Source organism: Octopus bimaculoides, chromosome 13, assembly GCF_001194135.2.
Source record: "Octopus bimaculoides isolate UCB-OBI-ISO-001 chromosome 13, ASM119413v2, whole genome shotgun sequence".
Taxonomy (NCBI): domain Eukaryota; kingdom Metazoa; phylum Mollusca; class Cephalopoda; order Octopoda; family Octopodidae; genus Octopus; species Octopus bimaculoides.
This window is the reverse complement of record NC_068993.1, coordinates 52237445-52259311: the sequence shown is the minus strand read 5'-3', so window position 1 is coordinate 52259311 and position 21867 is coordinate 52237445. Positions and strand designations below refer to the sequence as shown.

The following is a 21867-nucleotide window of genomic DNA, read 5'->3' as shown; positions in this document are numbered from 1 at the left end:
CTTACCAACCACATGGTTCCAAGTTCAGTTCCACTGTGTGGCACCTTGGGCAAGTGTCTTCTACTATAGCCTTGGGCCAATCAAAGCCTTGTGAGTGGATTTGGTAGTCGGAAACTGAAAGAAGCCCGTCGTATATATATATATATATATATATGCATGTGTGTGTATATGTTTGTTTGTGTCTGTGTTTGTCCCCCCAACATTGCTTGACAACCGATGTTGGTGTGTTTACGTCCCCGTAACTTAGTAGTTTGGCAAAAGAGACCAATAGAGTAAGTACTAGGCTTACAAAGAATAAGTCCTGGGGTCGATTTGCTCGACTTAAATGTGGAGCTCCAGCATGGCCACAGTCAAATGACTGAAACAAGCAAAAGAGTATGATAAATAAATATATATTTTCGTAAATAAATTTGATGCTTTAGTAGCATTTTAACATTCAATGCTAACTATATTTTAAACGATAAATTTCTAATTACATGAACTCTGTGTCTCTTAAAGTAAGTTTGTTTACATCTGAAAATACCTAAACATTGTCCTCAAATAAGTCATTTTGGAACTCAAGACTAAAATACACTTATTTTTCCTGAAGAGATCTAACAATATACCAATTATTACATCTTTAAAAGTTATAATTATTGATGATTTTTAAATAATGTTATATTGAAACATATGTACATATACAAAATATCTTTTTGGATATTTTTGTATTTTGGGGTTATTTTGTTGGTTGATGCAGTTCGTTTTATACTTTTATACTTGTTCTTATAGGTACATCTTTTCATCTTTTAATTTGCATTACTTTTCCAATTCTAATACAAATAAAATTAACCAAGCATCTTTTTTAATTTTTCTTCTCCATTTTCTTTTATTGACTTTTTATATACACACACATATGTGTGTGTGTGTTCTCTTTTATTTCTTAATTATTTGAAATTTTCCAATCTTCCTGCGAGGAAGGAACTAGTTTCTAACAAAGATATAAAGCTGTGTCATTGGAATGTAGATAATAAAACAATGTCATGTTTTGAACTTGAGTAAAGTCTTGCATATTTTTACTGTTCCACTTACAGATTATATATGTAATGTGCATGTACCAGTCAAGTACTGGGGTCAATATAATCAACCACTGGCCCTGGGCCAAAATTTGAAAACACTATTTCTGTTGAGTGTCATTCAAAATATCCAATGACAGTTTCAATTTCTTTATCAAGCAATGAATGATAGTTTCAGTACATCCTATTGGTAGTTGTTTTCACTTGACCTAGTTCAGGGTAGTTAGAGTAACCACGAGTTTTATCGTAAATTCTCCACAGCATGGTGACCAGCAATTACCGAGCATCCAACTTCAGTAGCTTTGGTTTAAAAAGACCATTTCACCTTTAAGTAATGGAACAGTTCTTGATTACTTCTTGGACGATATGCTTTTTCAGTTACTCGTCACAATTACTTGATATAATCAAATAGTTGCTGACAGTTTTAGTTAGACAGTGTATAATATTAAATATTAAAATTAAAATACTTTTTCTAAAACGGTCTTGCATTGAGTGGTATTCATTTTTGAGGCGTTATTAATACTGTCAATCATTGTATTATAGTGATTAAAATCACACACACACACACACACACACGTGCAAAATGAAAAAGCCTTCCATGCAATTGGATTCTGTTTATGAAATCTGAATCATAATATTGCTCAACATGAGATTATGGTAGAAGACACCGGCCCGACGTTGCACACAATGGGATGTAACCCTGAATCACATGGTTGTGAAAGAAACAGCTTAACTATACAGTCATGCCTTACTGTTCAGTCTTTCTTGTTTTGGAAAGGTATGGTGTATTATACAATGGTATTTAGTCATTCTAATCTTCTTTCATCTTCTCTTACTCATTTCAGTCATTAGACAGCCATGCTGTAGCATGACCTTGAAGGATGTAAATGAACAAATCAAACCCAGTAAATTTTATCATTTTAAGTCTCGTCCTTATTCTATCAGTCTCTTGAGCCAAACCACTAAGTTATGGGGGGACATAAACCATTAATAAATCAACACCATTTCTTAAATAAAGGGAGATAAACACAAAGACATTTACAAACACACAAATATATTCATATAGGATAGGTTTCTGTACAGTTTTTATCTACCAAATTCAGTAACAAGGCATTCATTGGGGTAGGATTATAGTAGGAGAGGCTTACCCAAGGTACTGTGCAGTGGGGCTGAACCCAAGACCACTGGGTTCAAAGGAAGCTTCTTAACCACACAGCCATACCTATGCCTGTTTATATTATTAATTTATTCAGATTTAGAGCATAGAAATAGTGTAACATCAGCTCAAAATCTATTATTATTCTTGTAGCAGTATTATTATTGCATATTCCTTTAATGCATATTAAGCACATGTGTGATACAGGAGTTGTACCATTAAATATCTAAGAAAAAGGGGCTCATTTTTATTGTTCATGATAGCATGAGCCATTTTGTAGGACACAAGTCACTGCCTACCCATGACTTCTAATTTTTACTTTAGTGTGATATCCAGTCACCAAAACATTTGACTCACAACAGAAAAACTATCATCTTTGACAGCATCATCTTTGTCACTGACCTCATCATCATTGTTTTAATGTTAACTTCACCATGTTTGCATGCGTCAGATGGAATTTACTGAGGCAGATTTTCTATGGCTGGACACCATCAACCTTCATCTGTTTCTGAGCAGGATAATACTTCTCCATAAGCAGACAGATCTTTGAGGAAGATTGGAAACGAATGACATGGCTTGTGTGACAGAGAAGTTCATTTACAACGATTGCATGACGTCAAAACAAGGAGAAAACACCAACACAAACATACACATGTACAAATATACAAAGACCTTTTTTCATTTCCATCAACCAAATCCATTCACAACACTTAGGTTGGCTCAAAGCTATAGTCGAAGATGCTTTCCCAAAGTACCACACAGTGAGACTGAACCTGATACCATGTGGTTGAGAAGCAAACATCTTAACCACACAGCTGTGCCTGCTTCTATGATGATTTTCGAATGCTTTTCATCTAAATTGTAAAACAACTGAAAATACAAATATAACTTGATAGGAATGGTAAAAATGGTAAAAAAAGATAAAATGTAAGATTCTTACCTGAATTGTCAGTTTTCCATATTGTGTTGGGAGATATTGAGAGATACTCAGGATGGTAATGATCGGTAGGATAACTTATAATCCGTTTCTTTTGCCTAAATGCTCTACTGAAATTTGAGAAAAACAAAAACAAAAACAAAAAAAATTAAAATGCTTAGATATGAGATAATAGATAAAGACTATCATATGTATATGTGTGTGTGTGTGTTACTACATATACAAATATGAGAGAAGAGCATTCAGTCCATTAGAAAAAATTAAGATCAACAAATTCAAAGCTAAGATTTTAACACTATTTCAAATAATCAATTTTGGTATAGCTATGACACATATATATAGACAGATATATTTTATTTGTGGGTTAACAAGGCTAATAATGGTTTTATGTAAAGAATCTCTTTACAGGAAACCAAGCCTTGTTATCCACTAATAAAGAATACTTATGGTGTTGAGCACTCATTCCCACTTCTCAATATTATTGTATGTACTTGATTGGAGGTTAACACCAAATGACAAAAGCTTTCTACTCTCTCCCCAAACCAACCAAAGCTTCATGAAAAGATGTGCAAACTAGAGAACCCTATTGTGTGTGTGTCACCTGACTGGTGCCCATGCCAGAGGCACTTAAAAAGCACCATCTGAGTGTGGCTGATATCAGTGCTGTCTAATTGGTACTCATATTGTTAGAGATCGTAGTCATGGCTGATGCCAGTGTTGCCCGACTAGCACTCATGCCGATGACACATAAAAAGCACCATCCAAGTGTGGCCGATGCCAGTGTTGCCTGAATGGCACCCATGCCGGTGGCACATAAAAAAGCACCAACTGAGCATGGCTGATGCCAGTGCCACCTGACTGACACCTGTGTAGGTGGCACATAAAAAGCACCCACTACACTCTCGGAATGGTTGGCATTAGGAAGGGAATCCAGCTGTAGAAACCTTACCAAATCAAATTGGAGTCTAGTGCAGTTTCACAGCTCACCAGTTCCCAGTCAAACCATCCAACCCATGCTAGCATGGAAAGCGGATGTTAAATGACAGTGGTAAGGATGATGATGATGATGATGATGATGATATATATATATATATATATATATATATAAAATTATTTTAAATTATAATACAGGGTATCTAAGAGATACCGCCACGCCGAAAAATAGCAGTAAAATCCTGACTCTAAAACCACAATAAATGTCCACATAGCACCAGGAGCGAAGACGAAGACAAAATAAACCAGTAAAAATAACAAGATAATTCCAGATCCCGGATTTCTGGCTTTGCATAAATAATGCTTTGTCTTCATTGGTGGAATATACTCAGGCACATAAAATACAAATATATGTATATAAACAGTATACTTACATAAACGGACATATACACACATATATATGCACGTATGTACACGACTAGCTTAAATAGCCCGCCTAAAAACTCCTCATGCGATACGGACAGAATATCAGCGCAGTAAATACACTGACAAAACAATATTTATAGAAATATATATATATATATATATAACTTTGATAAATTTGATAGGTTTTGGCCAGTACAGGCCCAGGCCACATCCAACTTAATAGCACCACCTGATGAAGTCTTTTAGTCATACATGAGGCACCATGGCCCACATGCCATATTCAGTCAATTGCTGAGAAAGGTGATATGTGAGTGTGTGTGTGTGTGTGTGTGTGTGTGTGTAAGCATGTACAAGCATGTCTGGTCTGTTTGATGCTTGATAGCCTGTAAGATTATTATCCCAAATGGGTGGGATGGTGACAGGAAGAGAATGTGGCAATAGAGTACTTGGCCCTACCATACTCTCATCTGACCCATGCAGCTATAGAAAAGTAGATGTTAAAATTATATATATATATATATATATCGGTTTGCTGTGCTTGAAAAGACATGTCAAGCTAAATAAAAGTGTGGTTGTCCTTGCATACAGGTTTGTGCCCTGCAACCCTCTCAAGCTGAGCATCCCTAATCTCACAAGCTCATAAGGTGCTGGTGCCACATAAAAAGCATCTGTGTCTGAGCTGCATAAAAGCACTCAGTACACTCTGTTAAGTGGTTGGCATTAGGAAGGGCATCCAGCCATACAAACCATACCAAAACAGTCAAGGAGCCAGAACAGCCCTTCAGCTGGTCAACTCCTGTCAAACCATCCAACCCATGGAATACAGACGTTGAATGATGATGATGATGATGATGTATATATAAATATATTATTATTATTATTATTATTATTATTATTATTATTGTTATATGCCCACAGGCATACGGCATAGTGGTTAAGAGCGCAGGCTACTAACCCAAAGATTCCAAGTTTGATTCCAGGCAGTGACCTGAATAAGAATAATAAGAATAATAATGTATATATACTATATAACATTTCCCATGTTATGGACTATCCCATTGTTAAATGATGGATGAGGATTTCACAATTTCCTGTTGAATCATCACACAGATGCTTTGTTTATAGTGAACAAATACTTGTGTTTTCCCAAATCAAAATGACATTGCCTGTACAGCTGCACAAGTGCAAAGCAATATGAAATGAAGTGTTCTGCTCAAGAAGACAATGCACCATCTGGTCTGAGAACTGAAACCATCGTTTTGCAATTGTGACTGCAACACCTGACCACTAGAAAATGTTTGTCCGTCAGATTGCTCATATCACTTTTTTTTAAATATTAATTTCTAATTTTGGCACAAAGCCAGCAATTTTGGAGGAGGGGGTAAAGTGATTACATCATCTCCAATGATCAACTACTACCTATTTTATTGATCCTGAAAGGATGAAAGGCAAAGTTGATCCTGGTGGAATTTGAACTCAGAATGTAAAAATGGATGAAATGCTACTAATCATTTTGCTCAGCATGCTAATGGTTCTGCCAGCTCACTACCTCAACACACTTTTGTTTTTAATATTAATTTGGTAATTAACATGACAAGCTGGCAAAAATCATTAGCACACTGGGCAAAATTTCAGTGGCATTTTGTTCATCTTTACTCTTGAGTCCAAATTCCACTTTGTCTTTCGTCCTTTCGGGGTCAAGGAAATAAATACCAGTTTAGCACTGGGGTCAATGTAATCAACTTACCTTCTTCACAGTAATTGCCAGCCATGTGCCAAATTTTGAAATCAATATCAATTTGCTAATTAAAGGAGTGACAATCTAAGTCACTGATTGAATTCCCAGAGATGAAACTTTGTCTTTGAGAACAACTTGACATCACACAATGTTTTAAATAATAGATTATTGGCCCTTAAAATGTTTTGTTTTATTTTTTTATCCGCAATCATTTTGACTCCAACCCACCTGTAACCATCTCTGTTTCACTGTTCTAAAACATTTCCTTTTTTAAGTGTTTATACTGAAATTGAAATCTTTTTAATCATAACTGTTAATCATAATTTCATGCAACAATCTCTTGTTATGTTTCTATCATTGGATTACTAACAAAAATGTTCTAAACATTTTTGCTATTTTCACACTTATTCGAAATATCAAGACAGCGTTTGATTAAAAATATGATCAGAAATGGGTTTAACTTCAAAAATTTTAAATGAGAAACTAAGGGTATTTAAATTATGCAGGCTATACATTTAAAACTAAAATTTTCATTATACAATTTTCTTCAGTATTCTTATGAATTGGGACATAAATTGAATTGCACAGTTATACTATTATGTTATTTAACCTACAATTATTATACTACAAGTGTTGTCAGTAATGATGTCATATCTGTTTATCATAATTACATTTATTGAAAATTGGTCATAAAATACAACAAAAATATGCAAAATTTGTAAATGGTAATTGTAAACATCAGAATAACAGGAAATTGATGTTTGTACAAAATAAAAAGGAAAAGGATAAAACTGCATGCTAAATTTGATCTTTGGATAAATACCCTTTTCTTTATTACTAACAATCAGCATTTGTCCGTGCACATTTAAGATTGTCCACTAGACACACATATATGTGCATATGTATATATATACATATGAAATGTACATGCATAAAGCATACATACATAATGGTGATGAGTTCAAAGAACTGTTAGAGCATTTGGTAGAATAGTTTGTGGGGTAGCTTCTACTAAGTTTGCAAAGTGACTCAGACATGCTAAACTGACTCCATCAGGACTTAAGGGTCCAAGGATCATCATCACCATTTTAATGCCCACTTTTCCATGTTTCTACAGACGCCCTCCCTGTTGTCTACCTTTACCAGATAGAGAGCAGAAGACAGAGAGAGAAAGAGAGAGAGAGGTTAAACATACACACAAACATAGCAAAATGCTCACACACATAAACAGAGGGAAAGAGAATGAAAGACACATTAAGACTTTCGAAGTCAAATCAGTGTTGAAACAGTGATGCCAAAATAGGTGGTGCCAAAGTATTTCATATCCCAGAAATAGTGCCTTTTGGAAGCAATCTTGGATGACTGTATGTAGCTGCAACAGCATCATGTTAACCGTTGGGCTACCGCACTATTTAAAAAAAAAATTTATTATTCATGAATTTCTCTATAGAAAATTTAACGACATTAACGACACTAATTAATATAAACTTTTCTTTCATTGTTTTAATAGATATTTTTCAGTTTTTCTAAAGATTTCATTGTTATGCAAGTAATTCACCTACTCCAGCTATCTTTCATGTATGGACAAAAATACATTAGAATAAAGAAAAATCAATTTGTTATATATTCATTGATCTCCCACCTCAATTAGATATTTATTTTTTTTAGCAAATATCTTTTTTTTTCCATTTCTATTTTTTTTTTTTTTTTTTTTTTTACCAAACTATGAACAAAATTTTCTATCTTGAAAATTAATTTTGTCTGCAATTTATAAATAAACTTAATGTTGTAATTTGCTTTGTTCAAAGCAACGTTTGAACTGAACTACACAAGAATATTATCATAAACTACTAAAACATTATAAAAACAAAATATCAGATTTTGTTTCTCAGATAACAGATTCAAATTATCCCAAAATCGCAGTTTTGTATACTCAAACAAGAAATGCTATTCAACTTACTAGAAGGTAAATACTAAACGCATTTTATAACATATAACCTGGCACCAGAATAATCATGTAACATCATTCAACATCAATATTTTACATCCACTTCCTGTGTTGGCATGAGTTAGACTAGTAATCACACTCTGAATCTATCTTTATTCAAAACTACTGCCCTTTTAAATGGGTTAGAAGACAATGTGCTGTTTGTACATTCAATTTTGGGATGATTTCTTTGGCTGGATGTTCTTCCTATCTCCAACCATTTTATAGCATCATGGTACAAGTGCTTGAGAGGTTCTCATACCTTTAACAACACTAAAAGAACACTAACACCTCTACACTATGTTGTCACCCTCCTACTGCCAACCACTTTATATAATCTTGTGAGTGGATTTGGTAGACGGAAACTGAAAGAAGCCTGTCATATATATATATATATATATATATATATATATATATGTATGTATGTATGTGTGTATATGTTTGTGTGTCTGTGTTTGTCCCCCCAACATCATTTGACAACCGATGCTGGTGTGTTTACATAACTTAGTGGTGGGAAAGTATCTGCCGAGAGACTTTGTGAGCTCATCTAAGTGCATGGCAATTGCTTGCTTCAGCTCCCCAGGTACAGAAATGTCTTCAATTCCAGACATGTCTTCAATCTTACTTACACAGTCGTCCAGCTGGGGAAAGTTTGCAAAGTTATCATTTTCTGTTTGTCATTTCCATAAAGGTAGCTTTTTTTAAAACACATTCAGGTTTACTTCTGCTTTGATGATGTTGACTCTATCACCCTGCATCTGTTGACTGAGATGATTTAGAGCATCAAAAATGTTGGCCTTGTACACTAAGAAAAATAGCATGTTGCCAAATTGTCAGCAGCTGATTTTTTGATCGCTAACAAAAATGGCCTGACATTGCTTGTGTGAACCGGGCTATAATATGCGTGTGTCTTGATCCTTGCTAAACCCCTGAGACTGACTCAATGAACCCCTGGAGTTTGATCGAACCCAGGTTAAGAACCACTGGTCTATAGCATCTATAATGTATAATAGTGTACACAGTTTCCATATAAGAGCATAGGGATACACTATAGGTGCCGGATGTGTGGTAAGATTCTTGCTTCCCAACCACATGGTTCTGGGCTTAGTCCCACAGTATGGCACCATGGGTAAGTGTTTCTAGTAGAGCTTTGGGCCAACTAAAGATTTGTGAGTGGACTTGGAAAACAGAAACTGAAAGAAGCCCATCATATGTGTGTGTATGTGTGCATACGCATGTGAATGTATGTGTTTGTGTGTGTGCTTGTGTGTGTGTGCATGTATGTGTGTGCGTTTGTTCAGAACTACCACTTGACAACCAGTGTAGGTGTGTTTACATCCCTGTAACTTAGTGATTCTGTAAAACAGACCAAAAGAACAAGTACCAGACTTAAAAATAAAGTACTGGGGTCGATTCATTTGACTAAAAATTCTCCTAGGCAGTGCCGTAGCATGGCCACAGTCTAATAACTGAAACGAGTAGAAGATAAAATGTATAGAAATACTTGTCATATGCTGTATCCACACCTAGCTTCACTTGTCTCACCTTTGGATCTAACAGCCTCCTGTCTCATCTGGGAGGCCTGAATGTGAAAGTTAGACTGATGTTGTGCAACTTATTTAAATCCAGTTCACATTCATGTTATAACACCATAAAATTGTGATGTCTGGGGGAATATCCATACGTATGAATGAACAAGAAGTAAGTGATTTTACAAAATGTTTCAGTGATATAAAGTAATCTGTCTATTAGTCTATCTATGTATATGTATGCACACACACACGTATATATATATATATATATATATATATATATATATATATATATATATATATATATATATATATACATACACTCACACACACAAGTATTTCATGAAGTAAATATTTAATTGATTAGCTGATGGCAAAATTAGTATTATACGTTTCTGACTAAAATTCCCACAGTGAATTTGAATCAGTAACGTTACAATGTCTTGCTTGATACATAACTGAATTGAAAACAAAGCTAGCATTATCATTTCTACATGCTACATTACAATCAAAATACCAATTTAAATGTAGATGAAAAGCTAAGTAGAAAACAACTATAAAAAGTGTTTATGAGAAATTTACAAATGGCTGCCAACTGAGAAAGATGACTGAGCAGAGGAAAGTTGAAAGTTAAGAAATAAGTAACAAATACTAATATTCCTTTCTACTGTAGGCACAAGGCCCGAAATTTTTTGGGGGAGTTGGGCAGTTGATTAGATCAACTCCAGTATACAACTGGTACTTAATTTATTGAACCCAGAATGGATAAATGGCAGAGTTGAGCTCGGCGGAATTTGAACTCAGAACGTAAAGACAGACAAATTACCGCTAAGCATTTCGCCCGGCGTGCTAACATGTCTGCCAGCTCACCGCCTTAACAAATACTAATATTACAGTGAATTTGATAGGGAAGCTGGTGGTAGTGGTGATGATGGTTAGTCATGATGGTGACAGCATAATTATTGATAATCCTTTCTACTATAGGCACAGGACCTGAAATTTTGGGGGAGGCTGATTAGTCAATTACATCGACCCCAGTGTTTCACTGGTACTTAATTTATCGACCCTGAAAGGATCAAAGGCAAAGTCAACCTCGGTAGTAGAATTTGAACCCAGAATGTGAAGACAGATGAACTACTGCTAAGCATTTCACCCACTGTGCTAACAATTCTGCCAGCTCACCGCCTTATACCAAATACTAATATTACAGTGATGGATATTGGAAGATGTGTGGCTTAATGGTCAAGGTATTCAACTCCTGATCATAAGGCTGCAAGTTCACTTCCCAGTGGTGTGATATCCTTGAGTAAGACACTTTATTTCTCATTACTCTGGTCCACTCAACTGGCAAAAATAAGCTGTACCTGTAATTTAAAGAACCAGCATTGTCACACTCTGTGTCAAGCTGAATCCGCCTGAGAACTACATTAAATGTACATGTGTCTGTGGAGTACTCAGCCATTTCCACATTAATTTCCTGAGCAGCTGTTCCATCGATTGGATTAAATGGAACACCCATTGTTGTAACCAATGGAGAGCTAGAATTGGATATTGGTAAAGAAAAGGAAAAGATAAAAAACATGAACAGCATGATGGGGGTAGAGCAGGCGCAGACAGCCATTATCAAGAAACGAGCCACATAAAATAAAGCTGATCACCAAGAGGGCAGCACTACTAAAAAAAAATTTAAGGTAATTTTTCATTGGTGTGTCATTCAGAAAGTACCACAGGCTACAGAAGATTGATTTGAAAGACAGCCAGAGGGGCATGATGGGGAAAAAAATAGAGTGGGTGTGGGGGCAGAGTGAAATTTGGTGGTAGATAATGGAAGGTATTCATTTGAAAACTGAAAATTATTTTGGCAATTCTGTAGTTGGAAGATGTGTAGAAAAACAAAGGTTAGAGAAGAAGTGTTGCAAATTAAGATAGTCTTTATAGACCAACTAAGATAAGAAATTTGATAAAACAACTGCAGCAGTGTTATCATTTTTTTCTCATGTTTTTCTTTTTTGTCTGCACAGTCAGAACTGGAACTAATAGTTCCCATGACTATAAGGCATGTATACCTTTCTCATGTCATAATAGATAATAGATTAGCTAACATTAAGTAGACATCAGCTATAAAGGTTGCACACAAATGTCCATAGACACTAATCTACTCAATATATGCCATTAAAAACAAATATTAAAAATAAATAAATAAATAAATAAAATGGTAAACTTAGGTTAGCAGCTTAAAGAAAGAATCTCAAAAATCTTTTTTATTTAAAGGTTTTTGCAGCCATATTTTTTTTTCTTTTAATAGTTCTAATCTAAACTTTAGAATAAATTAATGGAGTAATAATACTAGGGAGATCCTTTCTCAGTTCTAAGAATTTGTTTTTACTTTGTAGCACACAGGAAAGGTAGTGCCCATGACATTTTACAGGAATTCCAAGACCAGTGGGTGGAATTTATCCACAAGCTAAAACACTTGGGGGTCTCCTATGGTGGCCAGTGGTGGTGGTGGTGTTAAATGGAGTTCAAGCCTACTGCCCACATAGGCCATGGTGAAATGTGAACTCAGAACACAAACTAGCATCCTATGCAGGTGAGGAAATTCCATACGAGATCGGTTGACACAGGGTTATTGTAGATGATATATACCCAAGGTGATGTGCAGTGGAAATGAACCTTTAACCACATGGTTGCAAAGCAAGCTTCTTAACCACATGACCATATTATTTTTGTTGACTTTTTTTATGGTTTAGTCAGAGAAAAAAGAGGAATGCCTATAAGCCATTTCAGAACTTCCAAAATGTGTAACCTTTAAAGGTGTCACCCATTTCTCTTCTCAAGTGCATCATTTCTGTAGTTTCTTCTCAGCAATAAGCTCATTTATTCTCATAGTTTCTTTCCTTGAACTGCTGCTCTCCAGAACTCATTCCCATCATTTTGTTTTGCTCTGGTCAATGATATTCAGCCCTTTTAAACCTTTAGCAATTAAACCGGTCATATCTGGCCCCAAAATTTCCATCTGTTTTATGTTCAAACCGGCCGTATGTGGCCTCTCACACCTACTCTTCAATGTCATTCTAAAAATAAACAATCACATCATTGAAATCTCAAAGCTATGAGACAATGTATGATTAATTCAAAACAATGTAAAAAGATAGGAATTATATTTGACAGAGTAATCTGAATGCTAAAAGGGTCAAGCTTTCTGTTAATTAATATCTTTTAAATTAGTAGGCCCTTTCTTTTCCTTCTTTGTAGTCCCTTATGCTACAGTGGCCTCAAACCTTATCTGGAATAAAATTGTATAAAAAAAAATTAATTAAAAACTGGTGAAAGTTAGAGAGGAAGTTATCCTTGTACTGAGAAGCTAGCTTGAATGCCTGCAACATGGTAGGCCCTGCTAAAGGGGCCCAAGAACTTGGGGGTGCTGTTAAAACAGCTTAACAGAAAAGAGATTAAGTCTACCACCGTTCAATAGTATTTGTTCTCACATAAACTAGGTTGAATGGCTTTATTACTTTGTAAGTTTAAAGCAATAAATATGAGTATCGAATGGAGGCTAACAACTTAGTGACAGCCAGATAAATTCTACAGAGACAGAACAAGAGAAAGAGATACTTATTAAATATTAAATATTCAAATTATATTAGAAAACTATCAAATATGATAAATTACTTTTTGAGTCTAATTCTCTTTCTGACAGATTGTTAGTCCAAACGCAACAAACTATTCTTGCTTTCATGCATAGGGTAATGAAGTAAAAGTGAGCCATCTGAATAGCCAAAAGGGAGATAGGTTATTTGTAAGTCGTTATGTCTAAATGAAAGAAGAGGCAAACTATAGGAGATGAAAGATGATTTCTCCTTCATCGTAAATAACCCAATTAAAACTAACCAATCCACCAACTTGCATGCAATGATGATGATGATGATGATGATGATGATGATGACTATGACGATGACGATGATGATAGCTTCATCACTAGAGCAATAAAGGTTTAAATGAAGTTCATCAATCACAATGCACATTCAATAAGCAATTAATATGTTTGTAACAAGGCTATATCAATGTAGCCAAGAAATGAGTGGATGGGTCAATTCAACAGCATGCTATGGTAGAAAGTTAATCGCATTCATTAAGAGATACTAAGCATTATTTATTACTTTATTAAATTGCTTGATACTTAATATAATAATAATAATAATAATAATAATAATAATAATAATAATATTAATAATAATAATAATGATGATGATGATAATGATAATAACAAGAATAACGATAATATTAATAATAATGGTTTCAAATTTTGCCACAAGGGCAGCCATTTTAGGGGAGGGGATAAGTCGATTACATTGACCCTAGTGCATAACTGGTATTTATTTAATCGCCCCCCCCCCCCCAGGGTGAAAGGCAAAGTCGACCTCAGCAGGATTTGAACTTAGAATGTAGTGGCAGACAAAAAAGTAACACTACTTCATGTAATCATTTGATAATATCAGTATTCCATGTAACTGCTATAGGATATTACAATTTCATGTGACTGCAACATGGAACCCCTGCACCTTATAACTATTACTGCACTGTATTACAATAACATGTAAACAAATCATACTATCACTACCTCCATGTAATCACTACATGGTATCTCTACTCCATATAAATACATGTATCACTGCCTCCATGTAACCCCAATATATTATCTCAACTCCAAGGCACTACTGCATGGTATCTCTACTCCATATAAAAAGAGAAGAGAGAGATCATTACCTCTATGTAATGACTACATGGTGCCACTACATCATGGTAACTCTACTCCATGTGACCTACAAATGTTCCACCATGTTGCACACAACCAATGCCCTTTATCTCATACTCCAGCTCCAATTTCCAACGAAACCATACAATGGACAAGTAGTGTCTGTCTATGTCCAAGGTCTTATTTCATATTTAGATTGCATTTTTGTGAACAATAGCATTCATTGGTTCAAGGTTTCTAAAGAGCAAATCACAGTATTTACTGTTATTTACAAGAATGGTAGTGGCAAGGGATTGTATGTGAGTCTGTGCAACTTAGGAGCAAGAACCTCTAAGTTTATGGGAGGGTAAAGAAACCAATTCTGATCATCAAGTGGTGGAGAAAAGCAAATACAAACACAAACACACACACACAATAGGCTTCCACACAGTTTCTGTCTACGAAATTTACTCACAGGGGATATATATGTACATGTGTGTGGTGTGTGTGTGTGTGTGTGTGTGTGTGTGTGTGTGAGTGTTTGTGTGTTTGTAGTGTGTGTGTGTGTTTTTCTCTTGTCTTGTCATTGCATGATGGTTGTAAATGAGTATGACTATCATACAAGCAATGTTGTTTGTTTCCAATCTTATGCAAAAAAAAAAAAACATGCCTGATCAAGGAGAAATATTTACCTTGCTTGGAAACAAGTGAGGGTTTGTATCAGGAAGGTCATCCAGCCATAGAGCATTTGCATCAACAAATTCTATCCAACCCATGCAAGTATGGAAAAGTATACATTAGAATGATGTTGATGATGATGATGATGATGATGACGATGATGACACTGATGTAAGATGCACATGTCGTCGTCGCTGCCACTGCTGTCACCGTCATCATCATCATCATCAATTTACATCTGCTTCACCATGTTGGCATGGGTTGAATGAGTCTCAAAACAACTTCCTACTCATTTGAATACTTTATTGTCATCTGTTAATGCACAGCGACAAAGTATATCTTCCTTGTATATCTCATTTCTTTCTTTCAGTGTTTTGGAATGTCTATTTTTGGCATCAGTACAATTAATACCCCACCTCACTTAGGACAACTCCCCCCGATGGCAACTACCCCCTAGGACAATTACCCTTCTTGGTTAATTACCCCCTCTCCAATATATTAAGAAGTTTTAAATCATCACCTGTTGTCCACAGGGGTAATTGTCCTTGGTGGGGTTGTTATTGTGTAAGGGGGTAACTGTCCTAGGCTCCTGTTTTACCCATCCTCTACAATAGAACTGATACCCTAAAACCAAGGTGCCATGTAAAAAGCTCTGATGATGGTGCCACATAAAAAGCACCCAGTACACTCTGTAAAGTGGTTGGCATTAGGAAGGGCATCCAGTTGAAGAAACCAACTCAGAAACAGACTAAGGAATCTGGAATGGCCCCTGGCTTTGTCAGCTCCTGTCAAGCCATCCAACCCATGCCAGCATGGAAAACAGACGTTAAATGATGATGCCGATGATGATGATTTTTACAACTGAATACTTTTTCTATCATTAACCACTTTAAAGCAGGAATGGACACATTTTATCAAGTGACCTGCACAAGGGGCCTTGCCTTTGAATATGTTGAAAATGTATAAGAGTTTCCTCAACATTTCAATTTGTTCCTGCTTTTTGTTGTGCAGCATAGATTTTCTTTTTTACAGCTTGAAACCCTTCTTAGCCCCAACCAGTGTACAATATGAACTGGGTAGTTTTTGTTGTACCACTGGCATTACAGAGCTTATTTCTGATAATACTAAACATTTCCCTTTACCATGCATTGCTTCTGTTCAATGCTATTATTTTTCATAATCTTTGCAGATGAGTGCAGTTCTTATCATCAACCACCATACAGCATGGATTAGTCTGAATGCGTTTTACTATGTCACCAGCACAAGAGAGGTTGTCCATGGAAGGACTAAAGAAAGAGTTCCATCTATCAAATTCCACTCTCAAAATATTGGTCAAACAAAGGCTGTAATAGCAGACAAAGACATTTGTTCAAAATACCAAGCAGTGGGACCACACATTGATGCCTGCTATACACTAACATAAACTTTTACTATCTACTCCAGCATTCTAATATCATTACTGCACACTGCAATCACATCTGCTACCATGAGCTCCATCACATTCTAGTATATATGTGTGTGTGTGTGTGTATGTGTGTGTACACACACACACACACATATATATATATATCTTGTCTTTCTTTTCATCTTCTTTTGTTATCCTGCTCATCTTCATCACTGCCACCACCACCACCATCATCATCATCATCATACAATTATCTTCCACCCACCATTTGACATACAATAAACATGTAATTTCCATCAAATCATTGAAAAATGCCTGGAATACATCAATTTAGAAAATAGCAATATATTTAGCAGTTAATATATTTACTGCGAACATGGTGGTGGTGGTGATGGTAAGGGTGTTGGTGATAGTAGTAGTGGTGGTGGTGGTGGTGGTGGTGGTGAAGATTATAATGGTGGCATAGATTATGATGGTAGATGTGGTTGTGATTATGATGCTGTGAATGATAATGAAAATGGTTGTAATAATAATGATATTGGTAGTAATAATGATAGACACAGTCGTAATAATAGTGATGATAAGAATATTTGTGGTAATAATGTATTTGTCTAGCCCCAGGTCAGTCCAAATTGAGCAGATCTATGATCAAAGACATTCCAACCAGGACCATTTTGTCTCATTTTAGACTATATCAAATACATTATCTAATATTGGTGCATGTGTATCTGTGAGGTAAGAAGTTTGCTTCCCAACCACATGGTTCCAGGTTCAGTCCCACTGCTTGGTATCTTGGGCAAGTGATTTCTACTATAACCTTGGGACAACCAAAACCTTGTGAGTTTGGACTTTGCCTATCATCCTTAGGGGTCAATAAAACAACTACTAGGCTTACAAAGAATAAGTCTTGGGGTCAATTTGTTCGACTAAAGGCAGTGCTCCAGCATGGCCACAGTCAAATGACTGAAACAAATAAAAGAATTTAAAAAATTGCTAAAAGTACAAAAAGCCATGGTGGTGAAATTAAACTATGTTCAATATAGGAAAATCCAGATTCTGATCTGTAAGTTGCTAAACTGTTCATCAATTATTCATTTGATATAAGGCACTCTACATATTAGATATTGCTATTGCCAATTACAAAAATTTTAACAATAAAACAAATATAAGGAAAATAATAACAATAATAATATAGATGAAAAGATAGATCTGTAGGCACAGGTGTGACTGTGTGGTAAGAAGCTTGCTTCTCAACCACATAGTTCTGGGTTCAGTTCCATTGAGTGGTACCTTGAGCAAGTGGCTTCTACTAGCCTTGGGCCAACCAAAGCTTTGTTAGTGGATTTGGGAGACAGAAACTGAAAGAATGCCATTGTATGTATATGTGTGTGTGTGTGTGTATGTCTATGTCTGTGTGTCTTTCTGTCTCTGTTTGTCCCCCACACCACCACCCCTTGACAACTGGTGTTGGTGTGTTTGCATCCCCATAACTTAGTGGTTCAACAAAAGAGACCAATAGAAAAAGTACCAGGCTCAGAAAACCAATTATTGGATTCAAATCATTCGACTAAAAATTCAAGGTGGTGCTCCAGCATGGCCACAGTCTAATGACTGAAACAAGTAAAAAATAAAAGATAAAAAAAGATACCCTTAAAGTCTAATTTAAGTCATTCTAGCTGTAACCATCCCAATTTTTTTCTAGAGTATATTATCAAATATACCCTTCCTTTTTTTAGACAGTAAGTATGTTTGAGGGTGGAGGCGCAATGGCCCAGTGGTTAGGGCAGCGGACTAGCAGTCGGAGGATCGCGGTTTCGATTCCCAGACCGGGCGTTGTGTGTGTTTATTGAGCAAAAACACCTAAAGCTCTACGAGGCTCTGGCAGGGGGTGGTGGCGATCTCTGTTGTACTCTTTCGCCCCAACTTTCTCTCACTCTTTCTTCCTGTTACTTGAGTAATGCTGAGATGGACTGGTGTCCCGTCCAGCTGGAGGGGGGGGGGAACACATACGCCATAGAAACCGGGAAACCGGGCCCATGAGCCTGGCTAAGCTTTAAAAGGGCGAAAAGAAGAAGGTATGTTTGAAGGAGTTTTTTGTGGCTGTTTCTAGCAAGAAGAAAGAATAACCATGGAAACGTTCTCTGGTTAATTCAAATATTCACGGTTTTTAAATTGTGGGAACAAATCAGATGCAATAGCATTTCAAGTAGAACAAAATTCTGGCATTGTTAACAGAAATATTTACTTATTTATTTGTGTGTACAACAACTAAAAAGATTTTAAAATAATTAAAAAATTAAAAAAAAAAACCAAACATTCCTTCTAATTTTTATTTATCTTAAGGCAGTTCCTTTTAATAGTTTTGAATTGAAGAAAAGAATGATATTTTTTCCCAACACATCCTTATTAATTTACATTTAGATGAAATGTATACTTATGTATGTAAGTAACATAATTGAATATCATATAAGAAATGGCATGAAGGCTGATGCTTTGAATTGCTCTGCTGTGAGGTAGAGATCCAATTTCTTGAGATGTAACTTATTTTCTTTTCTTTAGCTATTGTTGCTTGCTTTTGTTTAACTCCAGGTTATTCTTGATCAAGTAGATCTATGATTAAAGCTTTTCCAACTATGAACATCCTGTCTTTTTTTTTTTCTCTCTCTAGTTGCAGTGACAGAATATGTAGGTGTCTAAGAGTAAATTCTCTAATGCAAATCCTTCTCACTTTCAAGGTGGAGGAATGTGACTCAGGTTGCTATTTCTAGCAAGTTGAGTGATCGTATTAGGGGCTCACAACTTGAATGACATCATCAAACAAGAAATTATTAATCAGACTATAAACCTCATCCTGTGAGTACTTGTATATGATTTCATTCCTGTAATGACTCGATCAGCAACATCACATCTCTGCATTCTCAAAATATAACAGGAACCAGATGTATTTTGATATTTATGACCCCATTCTTTCAAGCTCACAAATATAGGGTATTTAAACAAAACATTGGTTATTTGTATTCTGCTGGAACCCATATTTATAAATGGCCTCCCCACTGGCTGATCACTCAATGTTCAGATAGAGCTGATTAATATCAGCTAGAAAGATTGAAGCATCCAGGGTAAATGCTTACAGACAAAAAATGATTGTGTATGAAAGAGAAAATTTCTGAACTTGAAATTCAAAATTTCCTATTACCTACACAGATACCATCTTGTTCTATAATTTTGATCACTGGAATGACTTATCTGTAAAACATCTAAGAATAAATACTGAACTAAGTATTTACCACCTATCCAAGCAGTTCAAAATCTAAAATGCCAAAACAATATTTAGAAAATTTACTTAAGGGAAACTTTAATTTTCTATATTTCAACCCTTTTGACACCAAACTACCTGAGAACTTGACTGATTCTATTATAGAAACTTCCTGAAGTGATTTAAATTAAAAACCTTCATTGAATTAAAAGAATGATAACAACTATCACTACAACTAAGAATACAAATTTATTGTCAAGTGAAGCAGCCTAAAATTTATAAAAACTGCACAACGTAAATTTGTTATTCATGCATTGAACATCAATCCTCATAGTTGGTGAGATGGTGAAATGGCTTCAGCTTGTAATCAAAACTGCATGACAAGCTGCAGTTCACTGAGAAAGATAACTCCAACTACATTAATAATGACTTGTGGATCATTCACAGGAATCTAAATTTCAGATGAGGAACCAAAATAAAGTGTTCTAATTTTCTTTATTTTGTAAAGAGGCCTGAGCTGAACACGGAAAGCTGCACAAATGAAGAACTGAAGCTGAATAACGGAAGCTTCTCATTCCTAATTTACCAATCTTCTGCCATCCTTTATTTTTTATCTTGTTATTTTGTTTTAGTCATTCGACTGCGGCCATGCTGGGGCATCGCTTTGAAGAATTTTTAGTCGAAAGAGGTTTGACTGCTAATTTTATAAAGTCAAACTGAACCACATATAGGTTCTTTATTGGTTAGTTTATTTCTGACAGAACACAATTAGGATCAAAGTTATTCCAGCCATAACTAACCACACCTAATTATTTTATTTATTTATTCTCTGGTTATAAACTACCTCAAACATCATTATCTAATGCACACCCTATTTTCTTTCTCTCTTTTTTCTTTGAACTTGTAGGGAGTGATTTAAAGGAGATTTTACTGCTATTTTGCAGTAAATGACCACAAAGAAGTTCCCTTGTTGGGTTGAAATATATTTTATGGCTAATGGATATTTAAAGGGCATAAAGGCAACTGTTATTGCAACAAAATTATAAATCTGGTCAAACAGTACAATTTTCTATGAAAACAACAAAAAACTTGAAGCGCAAATAAATAAGAATTTTGTTACATTTTTTCAAAGAATAACATAAAAACGTTATTAAGATTCGATAGACTCTTCCTTACAGAGGCTTAGAAAAATTACTACTTTTTTTTTTCTAAAAAGTAAAATGCTATTTATGAAAAATATTTCTTCTAAACATCAGTACTCACCATTAAGAGTAATAAATAAAAATATTACAAAAAGCTTTCTTTTAACAATGCCGGCACAAGTCAATAATTTGGTGTGAATTAGTAGCTGATAATATAAAACTTTGTCGTAGTTGTTATGAAAGAGAAACAGCAAGCGCAATCCTACAGCAGTTGAGGAGAACTGAATATAAAATAGAAACTTGCTTTTTAGTAAGACGAGAGAAGCTAAAATTATGACAAAAAAAAATATTCACCAGAATTTTTTTTTTTTTTTGTTATTTTTGCATGGATTAATCACAAGGTGAGTGTGTTTGTATTCACAGTAAAGAAGTAGATTTATTTGACTGGTTTGAGCTAAGATATTTTTGTAATGTGACAGGTCTTGCCTATAGGTGGACAGGCTGATAAACAAAAAAAATCTTAATTATAGTACATTCCTTTCCGACTAAGCGAAAAATTAAATAAAAGCCAGTATAGATGCAGGTGTGGCTGTGTGATAAGAAATTTGCTTCCCAACCACATGATCCTGGGTTCAGTCCTGACCTTAGGTGAGTGTCTTCTACTATAGCCTTGTGTGCCAACCAAAGTCATGTGAATGGATTTGGCAGATGGAAACTGAAAGAAGACCATCATATATATACGTGTGTGTGTGTGTGTGTGTGTGTGTGTGTGTGTGTGTGTGTGCATGTGTGTAGGCATGTATGTTTTTGATGTTTGTCCCTTACCACTGCTTCACAAACAGTGTAGATGTGTTTACGTCCCCACAACTTAGTGATTTAGCAACAAATGG

General features: G+C 35.3%; 1 protein-coding gene across 4 annotated transcripts in view; it reads right to left on the bottom strand.

The window, feature by feature from the left end:
• LOC106877721 (cGMP-dependent 3',5'-cyclic phosphodiesterase) overlaps positions 1 to 21867 on the bottom strand; it is a 434395-nt gene that overhangs the window by 315787 nt on the left and 96741 nt on the right. For all 4 annotated transcript variants that reach the window (XM_052972474.1, XM_052972473.1, XM_052972475.1 and 1 more), the window contains exon 4: positions 3149 to 3255. In XM_052972474.1, the coding sequence (XP_052828434.1) occupies positions 3149 to 3255 (107 nt within the window). The remainder of the gene's footprint in view (positions 1 to 3148; positions 3256 to 21867) is intronic.